Source organism: Chelonia mydas, chromosome 9 (assembly GCF_015237465.2).
Source record: "Chelonia mydas isolate rCheMyd1 chromosome 9, rCheMyd1.pri.v2, whole genome shotgun sequence".
Taxonomy (NCBI): Eukaryota; Metazoa; Chordata; order Testudines; family Cheloniidae; genus Chelonia; species Chelonia mydas.
This window is the reverse complement of record NC_057855.1, coordinates 100,762,393-100,785,366: the sequence shown is the minus strand read 5'-3', so window position 1 is coordinate 100,785,366 and position 22,974 is coordinate 100,762,393. Positions and strand designations below refer to the sequence as shown.

The 22,974-nt window shown below is 53.9% G+C and overlaps 1 protein-coding gene across 5 annotated transcripts; it reads left to right on the top strand.

The window, feature by feature from the left end:
• Positions 1-209: 209 nt before the first annotated feature.
• LOC102939992 (sestrin-3) lies at positions 210-16,835 on the top strand. Of its 5 annotated transcripts, none has more exons than XM_037909330.1 (11): positions 282-385; positions 6,077-6,208; positions 8,350-8,449; positions 10,221-10,424; positions 10,926-11,108; positions 11,372-11,605; positions 11,702-11,813; positions 12,520-12,638; positions 13,256-13,446; positions 14,169-14,313; positions 15,216-16,835. In XM_037909330.1, the coding sequence occupies exons 4-11, from the start codon at positions 10,230-10,232 to the stop codon at positions 15,303-15,305; spliced, it is 1,269 nt and encodes a 422-aa protein (XP_037765258.1). In that variant the 5' UTR covers positions 282-385; positions 6,077-6,208; positions 8,350-8,449; positions 10,221-10,229; the 3' UTR covers positions 15,306-16,835. The 5 variants fall into 5 exon arrangements, with proteins under 5 accessions (XP_037765257.1, XP_037765263.1, XP_037765258.1 ...); XM_043522778.1 differs by having other exon boundaries at positions 6,077-7,543; XM_037909335.2 differs by lacking the exon at positions 6,077-6,208 and having other exon boundaries at positions 270-385.
• The last annotated feature ends 6,139 nt before the right edge of the window (positions 16,836-22,974 follow it).

The following is a 22,974-nucleotide window of genomic DNA, read 5'->3' as shown; positions in this document are numbered from 1 at the left end:
CCCTGCCGGGGCGGGGCCAGGAGACGAGGCTCCCAGCCTGCCCGACGTGCGAAGCCGCGCCCCTTTCCCGGGGCGTGGGCGGGACTACATCCCTTGACAGGCAGGTAACTTTCCACCGTCGTCCACGTGGTCCGGCCGGACACCAGCCCCTAGCCTCGGATTGGCTGAAGATTTACAGTGTCCTCGCCCATCTCTACAGCGATTGGTCGCTGTTGTGAGCCCGGCACGCCCCCTTCGAGCTCCTGCTCCTCGCTCTGCCCCGGCTTGCAGTTTCCCTGGGCAGGCGGCTGCAGCGGGCTGGTACCGTCAGCTGCTCACCATGATTCTGTGTCCCCCGAGCACGGAGCACCCCCGCGGAAACCAGTGCCAGCGGCTGCAGGGCCAGGTGAGCGCCAGTGCCCCCAGTATCCCCCCCCCCGCGGAAACCAGTGCCAGCGGCTGCAGGGCCAGGTGAGCGCCAGTGCCCCCAGTATTCCCCCCCCCCCCCCCGCGGAAACCAGTGCCAGCGGCTGCAGGGCCAGGTGAGCGCCAGTGCCCCCAGTATCCCCCCCCCCCGCGGAAACCAGTGCCAGCGGCTGCAGGGCCAGGTGAGCGCCAGTGCCCCCAGTATCCCCCCCCCCCCCCGCGGAAACCAGTGCCAGCGGCTGCAGGGCCAGGTGAGCGCCAGTGCCCCCAGTATCCCCCCCCCCCCCGCGGAAACCAGTGCCAGCGGCTGCAGGGCCAGGTGAGCGCCAGGGCCCCCCGTATCCCCCCCCCCGCGGAAACCAGTGCCAGCGGCTGCAGGGCCCGGTGAGCGCCAGTGCCCCCAGTATCCCCCCCCCCCCCGCGGAAACCAGTGCCAGCGGCTGCAGGGCCAGGTGAGCGCCAGTGCCCCCAGTATCCCCCCCCCCCCGCGGAAACCAGTGCCAGCGGCTGCAGGGCCAGGTGAGCGCCAGTGCCCCAAGTATCCCCCCCCCCGCGGAAACCAGTGCCAGCGGCTGCAGGGCCAGGTGAGCTCCAGTGCCCCCAGTATCCCCCCCCCCCCCCCGCGGAAACCAGTGCCAGCGGCTGCAGGGCCAGGTGAGCGCCAGTGCCCCCAGTATCCCCCCCCCGCGGAAACCAGTGCCAGCGGCTGCAGGGCCAGGTGAGCGCCAGTGCCCCCAGTATCCCCCCGCCCCCGCGGAAACCAGTGCCAGCGGCTGCAGGGCCAGGTGAGCGCCAGTGCCCCCAGTATCCCCCCCCCCCCCCCGCGGAAACCAGGGCCAGCGGCTGCAGGGCCAGCTGAGCGCCAGTGCCCCCAGTATTCCCCCCCCCCCCGCGGAAACCAGGGCCAGCGGCTGCAGGGCCAGCTGAGCTCCAGTGCCCCCAGTATCCCCCCCCGCCCCGCGGAAACCAGTGCCAGCGGCTGCAGGGCCAGGTGAGCTCCAGTGCCCCCAGTATCCCCCCCCCCGCGGAAACCAGTGCCAATGGCTGCAGGGCCAGGTGAACTCCAGTGCCCCCAGTATCCCCCCCTGCGGAAACCAGTGCCAGCGGCTGCAGGGCCAGGTGAGCTCCAGTGCCCCCAGTATCCCCCCCCCCGCGGAAACCAGTGCCAATGGCTGCAGGGCCAGCTGAGCTCCAGTGCCCCCAGTATCCCCGCCCCGCGGAAACCAGTGCCAGCGGCTGCAGGGCCAGGTGAGCTCCAGTGCCCCCAGTACCCCCCCCCCCCCCGCGGACACCAGTGGGTGCAGGCCAGGTGAGGACGCAGGTCACTTTCCGTCCCAGTCCGGGGTCCCCCCACCCCAATGCACTCACAGCTGTGTAGACCTTCGCGGCCTCCAGTGGCCCCCGCCCCCTTCTCCCGGGCTCATCAGCCCCTGTCCCGGAGGTGGGGGAGTCTGCGCCCAGCCACAGGCCCTGGGAAAGTTGGGGAAGGAGCCTGGAAGCTGCCGCGGGCACTTTGCCTCGCTGCCCGGGCTCCTGGCCCCGTTCCTCCCAAGGCACCTTTCCTAGCCCCGGGGAGCGCTGGCCGCCGGAGGGAACCGTGTCCTCTCCTGGCCCGCAGCCCGGCCGGCTTCACTGCCTGCGGCCGGCAGGGCCCGGGGCAGGGGCCCGCAGCATCCCCCGAGCGCTGTGCCGGTTCTTTGTCCTGGGATGCTGGATGCTTCGTCCTCCCCATCACTGCCAATCAAAGTTGTTTTTCTCCTTTCCTCCCGCACTTCCCCTGCTGCCCGCCGGGGGCGCTCCGCCTGCGCTGCGGCCGGAGAGAGACAATGGAGCGGGCCGGGCCCGGGCCGGGCGCTCTTGCAGGGGCAGAGGCCCCGGGACGTGCTCGCTTCGCTCCGCTGCTGCAGGGGAGTCCCGGGGCCTGGCCCGAGCGCAGTGCCGCCGTTCTGGGGCTCTCCCAGGGCCTGGCTCCGTGGAGCCCCCTCCAGCCTTCAGAGCAAAGTGCGCCCCGTCCCCCTCCAACCCTGCACTGCCTCATGCTGGACTTGCCATTGCCCGGGGAGAGGGCCCCCTCTCCTGGCCCTGACAGCAGCCCCCCTGCGCTCTGTATCGGGGGGGCTGTGCGGCGTTCTGCTGAATGTCTGCCTTGGTACCCAGTGGGCGCTGCCGCCCAGCAATGCAGTCGTCTAGAGCCGAACTCTGATGCCTCAGGAACAGTGAGTCTGGTCCTGTGTCTCCGCTTGCCTGCTTACTGCTCAGTCAGCCTTCTCCCCAGGACCTTGGGCATCTGGTGGGGTCTCTTCTAGAGTTCTTCCCTGACGCTGGAAAGGCTCTACCGGAGAGCCTGCAGCCACTCCTGGTAGATTGAAATTGTTACGCATGGTTAATGGCTCTAGGAATTTGGGATACCAAATAGCCAGGGGGAGAAGAGGGGAGAAGAAAGCGTCTCCAGAGCCACCTGTATGGCGTGGGGTTCCTGGAGTCCTGGGCAGGGGAATTCTCTCTCACTGGAGCCAAGGGGGGTGGGGGTTTGGGGGGAAGAGGACCTCACCGTAGTATCAACAGGACAGGGGCAGAACACGCATTGTTGGGCGGCTCAGTGCCCCTAAGGAATGCTCTCTGCAGACAGTTATTTACCCTCATCACACCCTTCTCTCTGTGCTGGGTCCCATGCTGAAGTGGGCTGTGAAGTGTTGTGCACTCCCAAGAGGCCCACAGTACCTGAACAGAGCTTACAGGCTTTTCAGCAGCCGGGGGCTCCCCGCTCCCAGCAGCATACCTGATGTGGGGAGAAGAGAACAAATCCCTTCTGCCCTTGCTTCCTATGCCTGCTCTTGGAAATGACACCCTGGGAAGATGGACATGAGTTGATTTAGGTTTCATTAATGTACAGTAACCAGGCTCCACAGGCTTCTTCAAATGGGAACTTGTGGGGCGTGTCTGAATATCTCCGGTGACTTCCAAACCTCCAAGGCAGGCTGGGCACTTCTGAGTCCAGTGGGGGTGAGGAGCCGAGCCCAGAGGGGCAGAAAGCACAGACCTATAGAAAGCAAGTGAGAGCTGTTTGCTGCAGCATGTGCTGCTCTGCATGCTGCTTCTCCTGCTGACAGAATGACGTCACTTGGCTTCAGGCTGAGCCAGAACTCAGATCTGTTTTTGGGAGCTCAGCCAGGGAGCTAGTGGGAGGGGACTGAAGGCAGCAATACAGGGGCCAAGCTGCAAGTGCAGTGCTTGGGATTATGGCCTCTGAGCCTGGGAAGTGGGGCCAGAGCATTGTCACCCAGCTCAAAAATGCACCAAAGCCGACTCTCTTTTGTGTCAGAGCTAACAAATGCTCTTAAGAAAGGGGAAGTTGTGAGGAAGAGAGGGAAAGGCCCACCTAGCGGTGTGGAGCTGAGTAATTTTGCACTGTTGCTCCCCACTATCTCTGGTACAGAGAGCTGCTGGGCAGTAAAGGGGAACAGGAGCTTCTCAAAGAACTGCAGGAAAAGCTGTTTAAGATTTTAAATAGTGAACTGAATCAGGAGAGCCTTGGAATGTATGCCGAACACCTGCCATCCTCCCCATGGCCGGGGAGACACTTCAGACTGCTGCTGCTGTCATCAAACCCTGCTGCATCCCCGAACTGCCATCCTCCCGGCACCTTCGAGGTGGCCCTGGCACTGCCAAGGGAAACTGACTCCTGGAAGATTGAAGAGCTTCTAGGTCACTGTTTAAATGTATCTAATGTTAATGCTCCCCTGTATTGATGATTCAGGTATTCAAGGCTGTGTGCACTGGGCATTGTTGCTATGCTATGGGAATCACATGGCTCATCAGCCCCTCTTCTAGTCCGTGTGATAGATGCTCTGAAAAGTCTCTTTTCTCCCTCTGTTTTCGAGCTGGGAAGGCTGCTGGCTTGACTCTTCGTTGCATGCATCCTGTTCACAGAGGATTGGTCAGTGCTGCTTGACTCAGCTGTTGATTGGCCAACCTCCCCTAGTGTGGAACAGGAAAGCTTGGCTGCTTTGTGCATTTCCATGCTGGACAGCACCTGCCTTGGCAGGACTCCGGCCCCAGGAAGTTTAAACATTTGGAACAGAGGGCAGAGATGTGGTGAACTCAAATGAAGTGGCATCTGGGAACTGGACAAAACTCAGCCCCTGTCCTGAGGAGCTTATAGTCTACAGAACTGGAAACCGGCTGACATTCCAAGCTATGTGCTCTAGCGGGGAGGAAAATGTTAATTAGCATTCAGCCTCTGAACTGATGTGAATAACTCAGTGAGAACCCCAGGCTCTTAGATCAGGCACTTGTCAGCCTATCAAAGGGGAGTACAATTTTGGAATGTCCTCTGTTCTGGCTTTGGCAAAAGATTTCTTCTGGGAATGTCAGGGCAGGTGCCCTTAGGCAGGGTTGCAGGGTTCCTATCTTTTATTTATCCTATGTCCCAGGTGTTCTTGCATGCAACCTAGCCTGAGGAGCTAACATTAAATTTCTCCAGAGCACAGCTGGAGGTAACCAACCCAGAGAGTTCACACACCCACCATTATGTGTGCATCTTGGTGGCTCCACCTTGGATTTTGCTTTTTACAAGAATGTAATGGGTAAGGCTGGCTAATAAATGAGCTCTGAGGAGGATGGCCATGGGATTGGGAGGATGTTTCCCATGTAGGGCGCAGCATGAGAAAAGGCAGAGTTTGACCTTAGTGCCTGAATTGGGAAGATGGGAGCAAGGGCAAAGATGAAGGTGGGGTGGAATTGTGTAGGTCCCTGAAGGTGGGAGTGCAGAGTTGAAATGTGACACAGATGGTGAAAAGAATCTAAGGTAAGGGTCTGGGGAGAGAACTCCAGCTGGAGTGCCGGTGTGAAACTCGGGGAAAGCTGCAGTAGCTTGATGGGACAGGGTTTGGGAGTAGGGGTAGAGAGAAAAGAGATGGATTTTGGAGCTGATGGGGAGAATCAACTAAAAGCATGGGTGGGAGTCTGGGACATGCTGACAATGCTGTTGTGGGTGGGGGAGGAGCAGCTCTTGTTTCTATGCTGAGTATGAGCTGGTGCTGGGAGAAGGCCATTTGCAGAGACCATTTCAAGTACAACCTGCGTAGAGGGGCTGGGCCGGATTAGAGAGTGTAACTGAAGCCGGAGAATAGATGAGGTATCCAGGAAGAGGGGATGAGGAAGGCCCCATTGGAGAGGGTTGGGACACTGGAGTACCCTGGGAAGGATGCACAGCAAGGCCTCTAACTTGCCTCTGTGTGCTGGTATGGGTATTAGGATCCCAGGTTGGAAGCAGTTTCCTTCTGCGCCAAGTAGAAGCGGAGGGAGTAGAGGAGGGATAAGTGCCCCTCCCTCACATCAGTCCGTGTGCTATAATTACCCACGTGTATGACAGCTGGACCCAGCTTGGGAGTGTTTCAATCTGCAAAGCCTCAAAATGACCCAGTGAGAGAGACTGCTGCATCCTGTGGTTGGGGCTGCGTTTGTACTTAGAGGGGTTGCCATTGTATGCTGCAAAATCCTTTGCCCAGAAAGGGAGGGAATGCAAAGGCAGAATGGTAAAAGATTTTAATGGCAACCACTTTCTGACTGTATCAGACTGGCTTTATTTACAAGCCCCAGGACTACTTCCTAAAACACCACCTTGGCCAGCTTCACAGACAATCCAGCCAGCTTCTCCTAACTCTTGCAGGATCACAGCTAACCGGTATTGGAACTGAGCCAAGGGCACTGATGGGTAACGCAGAATAGAATCTGGCTTGCCCTCCTGCGGCCCCACTGACTTCTGCATTTCTAACAGGAGCAAAAACATGTTTGCTGACAGGTTGGTTTTTTGGAGTGGGGGAGGACCTGGAGATGTGCTGGGAGAAGGCATGTTGAGCAAGATGGGGGCGTTTCTGCTTACTCACTTTCCTGATCATTACTGTCTTCGAATAGCCTCTCAAAAGTCCCACTGTTCAAAGCGAAGCCTGTTCTGTGGCTCGAGGGCAAACTGAATTGAAGCTCCCGCAGTGACTAGAGTTCTTCCAGTGCACAGGCAAGAGCGGGCTCCAAAGCTGCACATGTCTCCAAGAGTGAAATCATTTGCTGGGCCTGTGTTGTTGCCATTGTTCCCCAGCTGAGGCCAGATCTAAGGGGCACGGGTTCTGGGGAGGGGGCTAACGCACCCCCTGGTGTGAAGTGGTTTCCATCATGTACAGGGTTTACAGTTTGGGTCAATGGTTCTCAGCACCTGCACTGCACACATTATTCCAGCACCCCTGAAGGGGCACTGTGGATTTTTACAAGAGCAATGATTAAAATTTGATGCATCTCTTTCCTCTGCCCCAAGTCTGGCCACCACTGCAGTGGCTTGTGGGAATCCCTGCTACAGGGGATCCCAAACTCACTGAGGCAGGGTTACAGAGCAGGAGAGAGCCACTCAAAGAGCTCTTGGGAGTCATTGTGGATAGTTCCCCAGCAGCTAGAAAGAAGTAAATGGTGGGTAAAGAGCCACCTTACTGCTTGCTTATTCTTCCATATCTAGGCTAATGTGCCCCATCCCCCCCTTGGCCAGCTGCTCTGGGAGCTGGTGAGGTAGTGGCAAGGCACGGCAGCCTGCAGCAGCAGCTGGAACAATAGGATGTGGCAACTCACAGCGATAACTAGGGGCAACAGCCCAATACTTTCCTAGGCCTTTGTGTGTGACAGGAAGTTCCTGGTCCCCTATTTGGATATCTTCCCAGGGGGATACAGCCATAGCTTGTCTCAGGTAGCTGCAGAGTTTCACAGGACTCTGAAAGAGTCAACATATATTATTTGATCCCATAACTGCCTGGCAAAGCTGGTCTTCCTCCCCTAAGGAGGCAGAATTCCCCTTGTCTGGTGAGTGCGTGCGCCCAGAAGACTCAGCACAGGTTTCTGGCTTGTTCTCCCCTGCTATACGCTGACAAGAGGAGCCAGGCATCTCTTTTATTTATATCTATTGGGGTTGTTTGTCCCCCCCACAACCCTGCTGCCGGCAAGGGAGCAAAACTGGGCTCAGATCTTGTTCCAAAAATATTTGCAAGTGGGTAGCGCTCCCCCTGCCCTCAAAGAGATTGACCTTGTCTTGTCTCCCCAAAAGGGCAGTACTGTGGCAGGATCATGGGCTTCACTGGGAGAAGGAGCTACAGCAGAGGTGCAAATGAATTTTCACTTAAGCTTTTGTCACTACTGAGTCTTGCAATACTAACGTACAGGAAAATGAGCTAATGGAAAGACTGTTCAATTGGGTGACTGGTTGCTGATGCAGTCTGGCTTTTCCATCCCTCAATATTGCTCTCACTCTAACAGTTAAAGAATAACCTTCTAGATCACTTAGAAGCTACATTCCAAGCTTTTGGACAAGCATAGGTTTATAGACCCACCGGTGGCTGAGACAGTGGCTGCTAAAACTGGGTGGGAGTTAAGGGCGGGAAGGGAAAGCAAGGTGGAAGCTGGAATGACGGAATTTTTAATCCGTCTTTAATCTCATTAGCCCTAGGGCTAAAAACACACAGGCTAGCTAAAAAACAATGGCTTGGTGGGTTCACTTCTAGCTCAGTGGTCCCTTGGCTAACTTCAGGCACTCACTGCAGTATCACTCTAAGAGCTCTGGCCTACTCACCACAAACGGGGCTGACTTATTGATCCCCTTTCCATGGGGCCTATAGCTGAGAATACCACTGACTGTGGGGAGAAAAACACTTGCTGTCTGTTCCTGCCCAGCAGTGCCAGTTTGCGATTGGAGAGCAGCTGCTGTCCCAGGAGGTTCTAGCTGCTATGGTGGGGGCAGCAAGAGAGTAGAATAAACTTCTTAGGGAAGATGCTAATCTAGCACCAGGATGGGGAGAGAACTAACTTTTCTGCAGTGCCCCTGTACTAGACTGAACAGATAGGCCTGTCTTCTCCAGGCGAGTGTCTACCTAGGATAGGTAACAAGCTTGTACTCTTGGTTTGCTGCAGCTGAGTGTGTGCTGCCTGGATTCCTGTATAGGACCCAATCCTCCCACCTACAGGAGCCCTGACGCTCAGCACAAGCTGGAAACATGACTCTGACCAACAGGTTAGAATGCACTGCTTGGGCCCCTCTGCATTGCTCCTCCTCCCCTCCCTTGGCTGGCCTGGGACTGGCTCTGTAAGCAGAAGGGAACAAACCAGTAGTCAGTTGGTCTTCATGCCAAACTACCTGTGAAGACCAGAGGGAGCTGGGGGTTGGAAGTGGGGAAGGGGGCAGGGGGCAAGTGCCTGCTTTCTTTATCTAGCATGTATGTCCTGTGTTGCTTTCTGCTGTTCTGATCACACATCATCCTTATAAGGACCAGGAGTGTGTGTTGGCCTTCCTGAGGCTTCACCTCCTGGCCAGAGAGAATAACTCCAAGGCCTGCAGCGGCCTTGGTGGGGCAGGGGCTGTCTGGAGCTGACGAGCACTATGGGCTGAGTGAGTGTAAGCTCACAGTTTTGCGGGAGAGGGCTGGGGAGAGAAACATCTCAGTGTTGATCTCTTCACTGCATTAACTGTATGAGTCAGTCTTGCCAAAAGAGCAAGCTCTCAGGCAGGTTCTGGTTGAGGAGTGGCTTCCTCTTTAAACTCCCTAATGGGTCCTGTTGCTGCATGTAGCCAAGGGGGCTTGCAGAAGAGGGTGACGGGGAGGAGTGCTTATTTGCTAACCAAAAAAGGTGAGAGGTTATGCCTGTCTTCAGACTCCCACAGTAAAAGTAGGTGTGCCTCTCGCTTGTTGGGGTGAGTGACCATGGTGACCAGATGCCGTGGTAACAAGGAACATAAGAAAGAAACCCTTGGCCAGAAGCACTTGCTGTAAGAGGATAATGGGGTTCATGTGCATTGCCCTGTAGTCCCTGACCTTCTCCCATACAATTGGACTCATCACTGGAATGACGCAGCTGGACACCGGCTCCTCTGCAAACTGCCTGTGGCCACGTTCCCCCGCAGGGAGGGGAAATCCTAGGACACCACTGTTTGTACTCTCAACTCGCTGCTCTGAGGAGGTGTGGGCCCTCCCGCCCGTATTGAGCGAGCTGGATATTCCTGCCTCCAGCATTCTTCTCAAAAGGATGCAAAAGGAGCTGAGTCACTACTCTTGAATGGGACTGTTGGTCCCACAGGTGCTCCCGTTCTCCTGACACAAGCCGGAGGCCCAGAGGCACTAGCCATCCCTAGAAAGCCAGACCGGCACAGGAGCGCTGCTTCCAAGATTTTGAGCGCTTTCTGAGTAGGGATAAAGGCCTTGTGCACTGAAATGGAAAAGCCCTATTGAATCCCTCTTGTTCCAGCCCCATGGGGCAGAAGCAAGATTACTCCTATTCTCCAGAGCTTCATCCACTATTCGAGCCCCAAGCGGTGGTGCTTCCAGCCCTTTCCGTGGGGAGACTGCTCCACACACTAACTGGACATGACTCAGGCAGCTTCCAGTTTAACAAGAGGGTAAAGTCATGCCTGTTACAAACGAGCTCCCCGCTTTGTAGCCAGTATTGGCCTCCTGTTTCAGCCTTGCTTGGAACCCCAAACCCAGCATGGCAGTCTCTGACCAGAGAAATGGCTGTTGTTCAAACCCCTGGCCTTCCCTTTAGCGGGCTTGGGTCAAGGACCCTATAGGAAGAATCTGTCCCGAAACAAGGGAACCTCAGCTTCCCCTTTGTGACATTTACTGCTTAGCTCTCTTAGCCATGGGTGTGCTTACAAGGGCCAACTGCTGCGATGCTGGGACTGGTGCTATTTCAGCCTCTCAGCTCTCCAGCAGACTCCAAGCCCCCAAGTGAAAGCCAGCTCCTGCTGGAGTGGGCCCACTCTAATACTGGGCCTCTGTCTCCCTCAGGTAGTGAAGATGACCAGTAGCGACCAAGAGCGTCCACAGTTCCTGTTTGTGAAAGCGCTGGCCAGCCGGGGGCGCCTGGAGGCAGTGACACAACAGATGGGCTACCACCCGCAGTACCTGGACAGCTTCCTCAAGATGCAGCACTACCTGCTTCACATGGACGGCCCACTGCCGTTTGCCTGCAGACACTACATCGCCATCATGGTACGTGCCAAACCCTTGCTTCTTGGAAAGCAGCTGAAGTAAAGGCCTCCTTCCTGGCCCTATGGCAACAGCCTGCCAGGGCATAATGGTAGCCTGCGGAGCCCTCAGTCCTTAGCTTGGCTGATGCCCAGTGTCTAGTACCTCCCACGTCTCCATAGGAAGCTCAGTGATGGGGGAGCAAGGGTGAGCTCTGCCCTCGGTCGCCATTATTCTGTGCTGCCAGAGTCTGGGGTCACCTCTCCCTGCTGAAGGCCTCAGTTAGGTTCTGTGTCTGCGTCCCTCTGCAGGAGTTTGGAAGATCCTTTGTGGCTTGGCCCTAGCCAGACTCCAAAGCTTCTCGTTGGGTGGGTGGCCTTGGACTTCATGCTCAGCTGGGTCTTCAGAAAGTTGCTCGTGCTGGTTATCTGGGTGGGGCCCCTGGCCCTGTGGATACTGCACGGTCCTCTGGAGAAGCTGCTAGTGCCGTGCTTCATGCACTCAGGGTCTGAGTTGCTCTTGCAGGCAGCTGCTCGGCACCATTGCTGGTATCTGGTGAATCTGCACATGCTGCAGTTCCTGCGAGTGGGGGGAGATCCCCAGTGGCTGCGGGGCCTGGACTTCATCCCTCCCAAACTCCGCAATCTTAATGAGATCAACAAGATCCTGGCTCATCGGCCTTGGCTCATCAGCAAGGAACACATCGAGGTAACTGCACGTGGGACATGGATGTGAAGAGTCTGGGTGTGGGCTGATGGGCGGGATTACAGAGACCGGAATGAGAAGGGAACATAGGGCTGAGAGCTGCCCACTCCTCCCATCATGCACGGCCCCCTGGGCAGATTCCTTCAAGAGGGGGCCTTGCATGAAGAGGGAGGAGACCTTGGGTGAATCACTTGATGGACGGGGCAGCCAGTAACCCAGTCTGTTTTCTTGCTGTGCTATCAGTCTCTGTCTGACCTACCCCACAGAAGCTGCTGAAGATCAGTGAGCAGAGCTGGTCTCTGGCAGAGCTGGTCCACGCTGTTGTCCTCGTGGCGCATTACCATGCTCTTGCCAGCTTTGTCTTTGGTTGTGGCTGTGAGCTGGAGTGGCTGGATGGCAGGAGCATACTGAAGTCAACGTTGCCAGGGAACCAGTGTTTCTGTGAGTCCGCCAGTGGGAACAGCTGTAATCTGGAGTTGCTGCGCATCAACCGCAAACGGGTGAGCCACCAAGGATTTAACTTTCCCAGCGCCCAGGGGGCCAGCAGAACGAGGACTGCTGGCTGATTAAGAGTTGTGTAATGTCTTCCCACACAGTCTCTGGATTCCTGTGTGGAGCTGGAATCGCTCCGGGAACGTATCCAGAGGATCCACCTGGAGAGTGAGGGCCGAGAGGAAATGAGGCCACCGCAACAAGACAGAGAGGAAGGTAATCCAAAGGGGCAGGCTGGAGATCTGACACCCCAGAGGTCTCTGCCAGGAGAAGGGCAAGCCCCCAATTTAGGCCTGTCCCTGTAGAGGCTGCAGGTGCCACCCAGGACTCTCCTCTCTTTGTAGGACTAGAAGCATGTACTACAAAGAATTACCTCCAAGCTCCTTGCAAAGCAAAGTATCTGGTGGGGGCTGCAGGAGTGTGGAATTGGGGGTTTGTGTCCTTAACACTGGTTAATTCACACCCTTCCAGATCATTGGAGAGGACTGATGATGTTTTCCAGGACCATAAAGGGTAGGAATAGCAGAGGAAATCACAAATGTGCCTGTAGGGAACCTGCGAAGTAATGATGCTGAAGAGACCTCTTTCCCCAAGGGAGGGAAAGGAAGTGCCATTGATTCGTCTATTTCAAAAGTGAAGAAAGCCCCAGGGAACGTTGTAAGAATCCTTTTTGCCCTGGGAGAATGGTTTAGATGGGATGTAACACTCATGAAACACGTACCAGAGCGCTTGGCTGCGATTGACTCTTAGCTGGCTCTGCAAGCTCAGAGGGGCAGTAATGCTGTGGGGGGGTTGGGATTCCATGCCCCAGGAGATCTCTCTGGAGGGAGACCATGCCCCTTGCCGCTGAATGCTGCAGAGAAGCAGCATAAACTTGTGGCAGATCTGTTGTAATCTCCCCGGTGGGCTCTTTCTCCCTCAGATTTTGATGGGGAAATCGTCAGAGCCACAGATCTCTCCTGCTATGTGCAGGACCCTGATTTTGGATACCAGGACTTTGCCAGGCGAGATGAAGATCAGACCCAGATATTTAGAGTCCAGGTGAGTGTTTTGTTCTCTTTTTATGGGGTGACCCTGGAAGGCAGGAGCAGAGTCTGGGCCCAGGATCTCTGTCCATGTCAACAGTAGGGCGACAGCATGCCGTGCAGCTGCGCTAGGCTCACATGCCTTAGACTGAAACAGCAGCATCCACAGGGGGCCATGTAAACCAGAGTGAGAGAGGGCTACACCAGCCACTGTCCTGGTGCGGCGTCACTCTGAAAAGTGACTGTCAAGATGCCCCATCTTACAAGAAGCAGGTTGTGGAGAGAGATGAGTCAGAACTACTGACCTTGGGGACAGATGAGTATTCTGCTGTTGCAGATCCAGCACAGCTCTGGGGGAGGAGCCAGATTCTGTTCAGCAACAGCTTTGTCACCAAAGTTCCAATAGCAGGATCAGATGTCCTCTTGCACTTGACAACTCCACTAGAGGCTGCTGGCAAAGCAGGAAAACCTCTTGCTGTTCTGATTCCAGCAAGAGCTTGCCCTGTCTGAGACATGAGAGACACGGACACAACACCGCTTTCAGCCTCGGTGGCTTTTCCACTGGCTCATTTCATGGGGCACCTGCGCTGAGTTCCCTCTCTGGCGCTGAAGGCATCTTGCTCTGTTTGGCAGGATTACTCCTGGGAAGACCATGGATTCTCGTTGGTAAACAGACTCTACTCTGACGTTGGCCACCTCCTGGATGAGAAGTTCCGTACAGTTGACGGTCTCCAGAGCAATGCCATGGCCAAGCGGCAAGGCTGTGAATCTTCTGTCTTCAAACGGGGCATCTGGAACTATATCCACTGCATGTTTGGAATCAGGTATCCCAGCCCTACAGGGCCAGAGGGAAGGGTCTCAGTGCAAGGCCTACATGGGGTTGTCACTGGAGAAAATCTAACTCGTAGCATATGTGTGATCCATCTGGGAGGGGAGCTTGGCCTGAGAAATGGGGACATTACAGCTATCTCTGTTCCCCAACCTTCTGGGACACCTTCCAGGCTGGTTAAGAGAGTCAGTGAGGAATTAAACAGGGATAGGTTGACATGAGCCTTCACACCTGGCGGAGCTTTGGGATGATGGGGTTGCCCATGGTGCTCCCCCCAACTCCTTCTCAGGATGTTGTGTGGGAGTGGCTCAGGTATGGTTTACGTTAGGTAGCAGCAGAATTATTTTGCTATACCCTCGCTTTTTACCAGCCATAAGAGTGAGCGGGGTGTGGAGAGGAGCAAGTGGGGAGCGGGGGAAAGGGGCGGCTTGGGGAGAAGGGGTGACATGGGGGTGGGGCCATGTTTTTGGTACCAGTGGCGTGCCCCCCACCCCCTTTTAGGGAGCTTCCATTGCCCCTGAACCAAGGTGTTGTGTTACATCTCCAGCTGTCAGCTACTGCTACTCCTGTATGTAAGCCTAGTGCCTCCAGATCCGTGAGCAGCAGGGGCCTGATACAAGCGGTCACTCCAGCTCCTCTGGCTGCTATCCTGATCCCAGAGAAGGTTGTGGCAGGTGAGCACATGGAAGCTGGTTCTCACTGGAACTCTTCCCACAGGTACGACGACTATGATTACGCAGAAGTGAATCACTTTCTGGAGCGGATGCTCAAAGTTTACATTAAAACTGTGACTTGTTACCCAGAGAAGACTAACCCAGAAATGTTCAGCCGGTTCTGGAAGCAGTTCAAGCACAGTGAAAAGGTACAGGGGATCAGAGGAGAGCATGGCACATCTAATATCGCCATGTAGTCTATTTGGCCAGTTTTTGGAGCCAGCAGTGCTTCAAGGGAAGCTTGTGCAGCTGTTGGGTTGAGCCCAATGGCGGGAAGGGATCAGAGCTGGCGCACAAGGTCCTTCCTTCAAACCAAAGAGGTGTCAGGGAGGATCCAGGGAACACAGGACTTGGGTGCTCCTGTGGGGCTGGAACTGGGCATCAGGGAGTGAGACTCTTGGAGGCCCCATCACTGATGGAGCTGCAAGCAATCTTGGGACACTAGTTGTGCTCTGCTGTACTGTGACCTGTGCTGAGCTGCGCAATGTTGAACAGCTGCAGTCACCCGGGAGAAGCAAAGCCTCTGCATATGGTCCATGTCTACCCTGAAGGGCAGAATTGTTCTCAGCACCAGTCTTGCTTCCAAGGCGCATGTGAGGAGTAGCTGCTCTCCTACTGGAGTGAGCCTCTATGGGAGGCTCTGGCAGACAGGGCCCCCTGACTACCACATCCTCTGTAGTTGCTCCTGCAGAGATGACAGCAGGCTGTGGGTGGGAGGGAACTTGTGGTCTAATAAAACCCCTAAACAGTTGAATCCACGGGGCCATGAAGTCCATACAGGGCTTGGTCTGGATCTACTTGAACATCCCTCCCTCTCACAGCTTCTCCAGTGCAGGCAGCTCATAGCCCTGCAGCATTAGCAGATCTCTAGCATTGCAAATCCATCCTCTCCCTGCCCAGGCCAGAAGGACTCCATTAGCATTTAAACACTGGGCATGAAGGGCTCAGTGCCCTGGGGCTGCCCCCTCTAGACGTGCCCCGACAGTCGTGCTCACAGGTCAGTGCGCTGAGCAAACTGTACCAAGCCTAAGCCCGTCTTTTGCTCCCTCAGGTCCACGTGAACCTTCTCATCCTGGAAGCCAGAATGCAAGCTGAGCTCCTGTATGCACTGCGAGCAATTACCCAGTATATGATCTCCTAGAGAGCAGGGTGGCTGGGTTATGGCAGGGGTGGCGCACGCATCCCTACCTCTCCATGGACTCCATACTTGAACCATCAGGCTGGAACTGACTGCGATGGGTTTCTCTAACGTACTTGACTATTCTGTTTCTATGGGGCACGATGAGTGACCTTGTTATGTGCAATTACCAAGCTGTGAGGCAACTCCGTGTTGCTGTGATCTCGGTGTGAAGCTGGAGACGCAAATGTGTCCATGGCAGACTCCCAAAGACTTGGGGCAGGGAGGGAAGGATGGGCAGGTTGAGGGCATGTCTCTCTTTAAAGAGATGGGCTCTAACCATCCACAGTGGAAGCCCCTTCACCCAAGCAGCACAAGGAGCCTGTCCATGGGGGCAGCCCAGTGCAGGATCCTGTGTGCGTTCCAGCCCTGGGGCAGAGCAGCAAGCTTGCTTCCTTTCCAGCACCGCAGTAGCATCACACTGGGCATGGCTGGCTGGTCAGAAGCAGCAGCTGTGGGGTGATGAAGCTTACTGCGGAGTATCACAGTTGGTAGGGTGGCTTGTGGGTGTGTTCTGAAACTCCTTTAGTCACAGGAGCAGAAGGGAGGAGCACTGGTTATGACCCAGGTTCTCAGAGATGAGCAGATCCTCCTGCTCCCCAGCACAGTACTGGAGGGAAACCAGCCTCCTGCATATGCTCCTGGCCCTGCTGCCAACCTCCCGGCAGCACCATGCTGAGTACAGGTCAAGCTGTGGCACTCCTGAGGAGGTGCAGTGATCAACATGCTGAATTCTCCCAGGGACAGGCTCTTGCCCCCAGCTCCTGGAGGTGGCTGCTTGGAATATTTCACTTCTATAGAGCTGGGCTCTTGGACCTGCATCCCACCCTCTGGGTCTCTTATTGAGCCCCCCTTTCTACAGAAAGCCCAGGGGGGTCATTGTATCCAAACATGAGCTGGGTCCTAGCCAATGCTGCACTAGCCTTGGGACGGGTCACTTGCTGCTCAGAATTGCCATGTGGGCCATGGGCCTGTTTGCTCTTGATAGGCCAGGTCAACTGGAACTGCCTCAATCACCTCCTGTTATGGGGATGGCAGCCCTAGGACTGCAGCAGCTCCAGACTGACCAGCCTCCACCCACCAGTTATGATGCACACACGGGCCTGCACCTCATTCTCTTTGCCACGGGCAAGATCCATATGCTGCAGCACTCTTCGTGACCCTGGGAGGGACTGAGGAGTAACAACCTGCCCTACCCGTTACCGCTCTGGCTGGAGGAGAGCATGCTGTGCTGGGCCCCCAGCCTTGGCTCAGTGGCTGGCCCAGCTTCAGAGGGAGATTCAGGTAAGGGCTGTGTACAGAGGCCCCTTCTCCAAAGAGCTTTTTTGGGGCATGAGGACACAGCTGGGACCTTCCTAGTAACTGGAGTCTGGAGGGGCAGGGACTGGGAGGCCAGTGTGAGGTCAACCTGGTTACTTGTGTAGAGAGAACGTTATGTGTGGAAGCTACAGAAAAAGCCTATTTTTGCTATAAATATAATTATGTTTGACACAATCTGCACCTGGCTTATCTCTCTTCAGGGGAAGGGGAGATTCACTTGCCCTGGCTGGAGAGCTAACCCTTGTACAAGTGTGCTGTGGTCCATCTGCTCTGGTGGCAGGCAGGGCCAAGCTGCACTGGCATAGCTGGGGAGAAGCTTGTGCAGTGGCTTTCTACAGTAGGTCTGGTCATCTGTGTGCTGCAGTGCCGGCATTCCTGAAGTCTCCTAGCTTTGCCTGAGCCCCTGGAGATGCAGCAGTGCTGTGTGGGCTCCATAGCTAGTCAGGACAGAGGGTACTCCTCTCTCCCCTCTCGTGTCCTTTGGTTCCACGGCAATAGGAGCCGATGAACTGTCCCTCCTCGTAAATGAGACTGCTAGCCCTGCTGCTCTGGCCATCTCCTCCCTCCCACAGCAGCACTTCTTCCCTTGCTGTCCAAAACAGGGGCTCTGGCATCTTGCAGTGCTCTGCTCAACAGTGCCCAGGGAGTTTAACTCGGACGTGAAAAGGGTTAACTGAACCTACGGGACTTCACTGCAAGAAAGGAGCAATACTGCCATAGGTGGGTGTGTGTGTGGGTATGGGGGGTGCTGGGTAACCTTAACCTCACCTCCCACCACATAGGTTACAGGACAGGAGTGAGTTTAAGGCTTCACTCCTGCCAGGGCAGCCTGCCTTCAAAGAAGGTGGGTGGGCAAGTGAGTTGTTCTGGATCCCTGGAATAGCACAAGCCAGGCAAACATTTCAGCAGGAGGCTTTCTGAAAAGACAGGGCCAAAGCTGTGCAGGGACTGATGACAATGTGGAAGCAGCTGCTTCTTTCCTATGCTGATTATCTACCCTTTGGGCCAGACAAGATGTAAACCAAGCAGATCCCACTGGATTCTATCACTTCTGAACAGAACTGGGAGAAGGGGTGGGGGAGAGGGGTTTTGTGTTTTTTTTGGCAGTGTAAGTGCTGAAAAACAGCAGTTTTGGTCAACCTTAAACTATTTGCAAATATGTCTAATTTGCCAAATAGTTTTGACTGAAGTGGAAAAACTCAATGTTTCTGGAAACTTCAGCTCTCTGCACAGTAGCAGCCCAGCCCAAAAGGCGAACAGTGTTAGGGCCTATTAGGAAAGCGATAGAAATCCATGATGCGCCCACTCCTTGAATACTCTGTCCAGTTCTGGTCGCCCCATCTCTGAAAAGGTACAGAGAAGGGCAACAAAGATGATCAAGGGTATGGAAAGGCTTCCATGTGAGGAGAGACTACGACTAGGTCAGTTCAGTTTAGAAAAGAGATTAAGGGGTATATAATACAGATGTGTAAAAAATGAACAGAGAAGTTTTATATACCATCTCCCACAATACAAAAACCAGGGGTCACCCAATTTCATAGGCAGCAGCCTTAATGCAAACATGAGGCAGTACATTTAGACACCATGCACACGTAACCTGTGGAACCCATAGCCAGGGGATGTTGTGATGTCCAAAAGTATTAACTGGGCTAAAAAAAAAAAGAAATTCATGGAAGATAAATCCAGCAATGGCTATTGACTAATACAGTCAGAGATGTGACCCTAAACCTCTGACTGCCAGGAGCTCGGAGGAGAAGACAGGTGGCTCATTCCTATTGCCCTCGTCTGTGTGCTCCCCGTGAAGGCCTGGTACTGGCTCCTGTCAGACAGAACCCTCGATGGACCATTGGTCTAACCCAGCATAGCCAGTCTCATGTTGCTGTTGCAGTAATGTCAACTTTTTTATTTGCCCTGAAGCTTTTCAATGCAGGGCATTTGTCAGAAAAACGATGCTGGAGCTCTCTCATCACCTTTAACTCTGAGGTGGGGGTCCGTGCTGGCAACTTGTAACAGTCATTAGGCCAGAGAAGTGAGTGATGTAGCCTGGAGGATAGACTTGCCTAGGATCTGGGAGACTCAAGCTCACAGTAGCATTAAACTGTTTCATCAGGCTAGACTGAGAAATACCCCAAGGGCACTAAGGCACTCCCACAATGCAGGAGCCCCAAGTTCAAATGCCTTGTGTACATCAGCCAGAAGGTAAAATTGACCCTGGGTCTTCTGTAGCCTAGGAGCATAAAAAAACCACGGTTCTAAGAGAGGTCCTCTTCTCCTCCCCACATCATGGTTTTTTGAATCTAGTCCTTTGCTGATAATACATGAAATCAACATGAAAGTTTCAGGTTGAAACAAAATGTTTCATGTTGACCCACCTCTAATTACTGACATTTATTTGCTGTAAATCTCTGAAAAATTGCCATTTTAGTTTGACATGAATTTTTTTTCTCATTACTAGTGGAGGGGGAAAAAATACACAGCTCTACTTCTAGCTTTGAGGCTACAATTAACAAACCAAACTTCTGTGGGACTCAATTGGTTACTAAAGCTGTGTCTTTTGGCTCTTAAACTTTAGTCATTCAGGGGTGTGAAAAAACACCCCTCTGACTGACAAGTTTTAGTGCAGGAAAGCACCAGTATAGACCATGCTTTAAACTACCACGGCTTGTGCGGGGTGGGTTTTTTTAATCCCCGGGAGAGCTCTCCCCCGGTGATAAAACGTGTCTACACTGACCATGTTTCAGAGTAGCAGCCGTGTTAGTCTGAATTCGCAAAAAGAAAAAGGGTACTTGTGGCACCTGAGAAACTAACCAATTTATTTGAGCATAAGCTTTCGTGAGCTACAGCTCACTTCATCGCATGCATTCAGTGGAAAATATCTGATGCAGTGAGCTGTAGCTCACGAAAGCTCATGCTCAAATAAATTTGTTAGTCTCTCAGGTGCCACAAGTCCTCCTTTTCTTTTTGCACTGACCATGTCATAGCATGGCCGCAGCAGCACTGTAAGGTGGGCAGTGCAGACATACCCTAAGTGGCTCTGGCAGTATTTTAAATGCCCAAGCACTCAGCTTAGCCTGCATTTTTATTCACCATGAGGTGCTCGGAGGCTTGAAGATATTAGCATCGTCGCTCGTTACCATCACAGCAAGAGATGAGCAATGTCTCTACTTTTGCCCCATTAACAGTGGCCCTCCTGTTAGTCAGAGGGAAGGCAAGGTTCCACCATGTTTCTATTGCCCTACGGTGTTACAAAAGGCTGGGGCAACCTTCCCTACTTCCAAGGACCTGACTCAACCTCTCTACCATATTCAGATTCTCTCATCTGAACGGGGAAAAGTTTAAGGTAATGGGCTTGTACTTTCCTTGAACCAGCAACTGTGGATTTAATCTGAGCTGCACCAGGAAGCTTTCTAGGCTACATGCTGACCACTGATTAAACAGCAAGCATGTGAGTCCCACTTCTGCCTCCTCCTCTAGGAGGAGTGAAGAACAGTAGCTCCTCTTAACTAAAAGGACAGTGGCAGTTAAAATAGTCACTTCAAATTCCTGGCTCCTGCTGTTTTGTGTAATCACTAACCTCATTGCAAAGTAGGTAATGAACCCTCCCCTTCTAGTGGGGCCAAGTTCCTGCTTGCTTTACACTCATGTCACGCACCACAGAACCAGACCCCAAGACCTGGCCGTGGCATTCACAGCTCTGAGAAGTCAGTCAGGGAACTTTTGGAATCACTAAGGAGCTGACCCCTTAGTGATTGAAGTTATCAGAACACTGCTTGAGTGCGGCTGCCCATTCACCAGCAGGTGGCACCCTAGCCCCACAACTGTCCTCTTACACAGGCTGCACAGCTGTGGCATGTGCCCCTGGGCTGGTTTCCCCCCAGGGCCCCTGGCAGGGAGGGAGACCGAGAGCTTGGCACCTGACTGATTAAACCAGACACTCCTCCCCTCAACCCTTGAGCTGTAGCAGAGGAATGTTCTCTCTGGGGTATGTTTTCAGAAACACCTTTGGTTCTGCTGCAGAGGGAGGAGGCAGGGCGGCACTCCAGAGCAGTGGTTCTCAACCTGTGGTACATGTATCCCTAGGGATACACACAGGTCTTCGGGGGGGGGGACGGGGGGGACATCAACTCAGCTAGCTATTTGCCTAGTTTTACAACATAAAAAGCACTAGGGAAGTCAGTACAAGCTAAGATTTCAGAGAGTCAATGACTTGTTTATACAGCTCTGTGCTATACACTGAAATGTAAGTACAATATTTATACCCCAATTGATTAATAATGATATGGTGAAAGTCTCATGTTGCACCCCCATGCCTAAATTCCATAAGTAAGCAGGTCCATGCTGATTATTGCTCTAGTACTACTCTTGCCAAAAGTGAGACAGCAGATCCCATGGCCCAGAGCTGTGAGCTCCGCTGCCACACACTGTCTCTTCTAAAGCATAAAGCAAAAAGTACCATCACTCCCTCATTTGGGATTCAGGCCATCAGGGCCCATGAGCCATGGGGGCAATGCACAGAGCAGTTGCCAGCCTAGCATGATTCCTTCTCACTGTCTTGTGCACACAGCCATGTTGGCAGAGGCAGGTGAGAGCTGCTTTGTAACAGTGGAGTGTTCCCAAGTTTTCTGGTGGGAGGAATGGTATGCACTAGTCCATGGAGAGCAACAAACAGTACTGGAATAGTTAGTGTCCACAGCTAGTCCATGGCCCCATTACAGGACAGGTTTGGGTACAGCTCTTGCAATAGCAGGAGTACTAAAGATGTAATGGAAATGGGGACACCGTTCAAGCAGTACCCTGCTCTAGGTCAAATTTCCTCCCCTTCTCCATTTACACTGACCTGCACTTAGCCTCTCACCAGATGCTGTGGCTAGAAAGCAGAATAAGGCAGGTGGAGTGCCCCCTCCTGGCACTTCTCATAGGTTGCATGTTCTCTACCCCAACAATTTCTAGCCCCACTTTCCTCTGCAGGCAGCAAGGGAGGGCCAGGGGTGAAAGTAACTTAACGGACTTATCAGTACGCAGGGTGGCCGGGGTGAGGGGGGCAACTCTGGGCCCCTAGAAGGGGCAGGGCTGGGGCCAGACTCCCCTAGCCAGCCCTTCAGTGCTGCCCAGCCCATGCTGCCTGGGGCTCTGGTGGCATAGGGGTCCAGCCACTGCTGGGAGCCCTGGGCCCTTTTAAATTGCCAGGCTGTGAGGCAGCTGCCCCTTTTGTGCCCTCCCCATCAGTTGCCTTGCCCATACAGTTGGCTGTGTACCAGCTTTCTTACCAGTATGCCATACCGGCTTACTTTCACCTCTGGGGAGGGCAGGACATTTGTTCAACCTCATGCTGCAGTATTTAAAACAATCTCTAATTAGGGATTAGGATGAGCCCTTGAGGGTGGGTGTTATCCCATATCTGCTAAGTGGGGTTCTTACACCTTACTCTGAAGCATCTGGTGCTGCTCACAGAGGGGTCACTGGGCTAGATGGACCTTGGCTTTGATCTAGTCTGGCAGTACATATGTGCCTAAAATAAGACTAGGCCCAGGTGAGAGCTGCCTCCCACCAAGCTGCTCAGCTCTGGACTGGAGGGTGGGAACCTCATGAACAATGTCAGTCTGAGTGTTGTTATAAACAGACAAGACTCTAGCTCAGAGGTATAAAGCCAGGGCAAGCTAGGGTGACAAAGTATCTAAAATACCCATTCTCATTTCAACCATCTGCCTTGTATTCCCTCCATGTGCCCTGCTGTGTTCTGTCCCAGTTTAATGTAGCCACCTGGCAGTAGATTAGCCTTCCCAATTAAAGTCTTAAATGGAGCTTTTCCTTTAGCACAGCACATCTGATGCTGCAAGCGTTTGGTCATGCAGGGGGAATGCCCCCCTCAGAGCAGAAATAGCTAACGCTTATTTAAAGGCCACTCGGGAGCCTGTGTGCTGCAATTAGGAGACACCCACCCCCATTAATGTCAGTGACACTGTTATCCTTGGGTTTGAGCCAAAATTATAGGAGAAACGCACCCATATGATGCTCATTGGCTGGAATGGAGCAACCAGCCCCTGCCACCAGTGGGCAGCTGCAGGACAGAAAAGGTCTCCTTTCAGAATTCTATTTGCATTAATTATTGTAACTCTTGGTATTCTTGTTATCCATATAAATGTCCAGTCATACTCAGTCTAAATTCTTTGGTCCAGTGATATTCTGTAGCAGTAAGTTCCACTAATTCGTACATGAAAAAGTATTTCCATTTATTGGTTTTGAATTTCCCACCATTTAATTTAATGTCTCCTGCCTCCTGTATCATGACAGACAGATAAGTCCATCCACCTTC

What these genes read in the sequence shown, in the direction of transcription:
- LOC102939992 (XM_037909329.2), top strand. Translation starts at nt 320, where the DNA reads ATGATTCTGTGTCCCCCGAGCACGGAGCACCCCCGCGGAAACCAGTGC. An exon ending in GCAACAAGACAGAGAGGAAG is followed by an intron (nt 11,814 to 12,519) that starts GTAATCCAAAGG and finishes TTTCTCCCTCAG; the next exon opens with ATTTTGATGGGGAAATCGTC. An exon ending in CCCAGATATTTAGAGTCCAG is followed by an intron (nt 12,639 to 13,255) that starts GTGAGTGTTTTG and finishes TCTGTTTGGCAG; the next exon opens with GATTACTCCTGGGAAGACCA.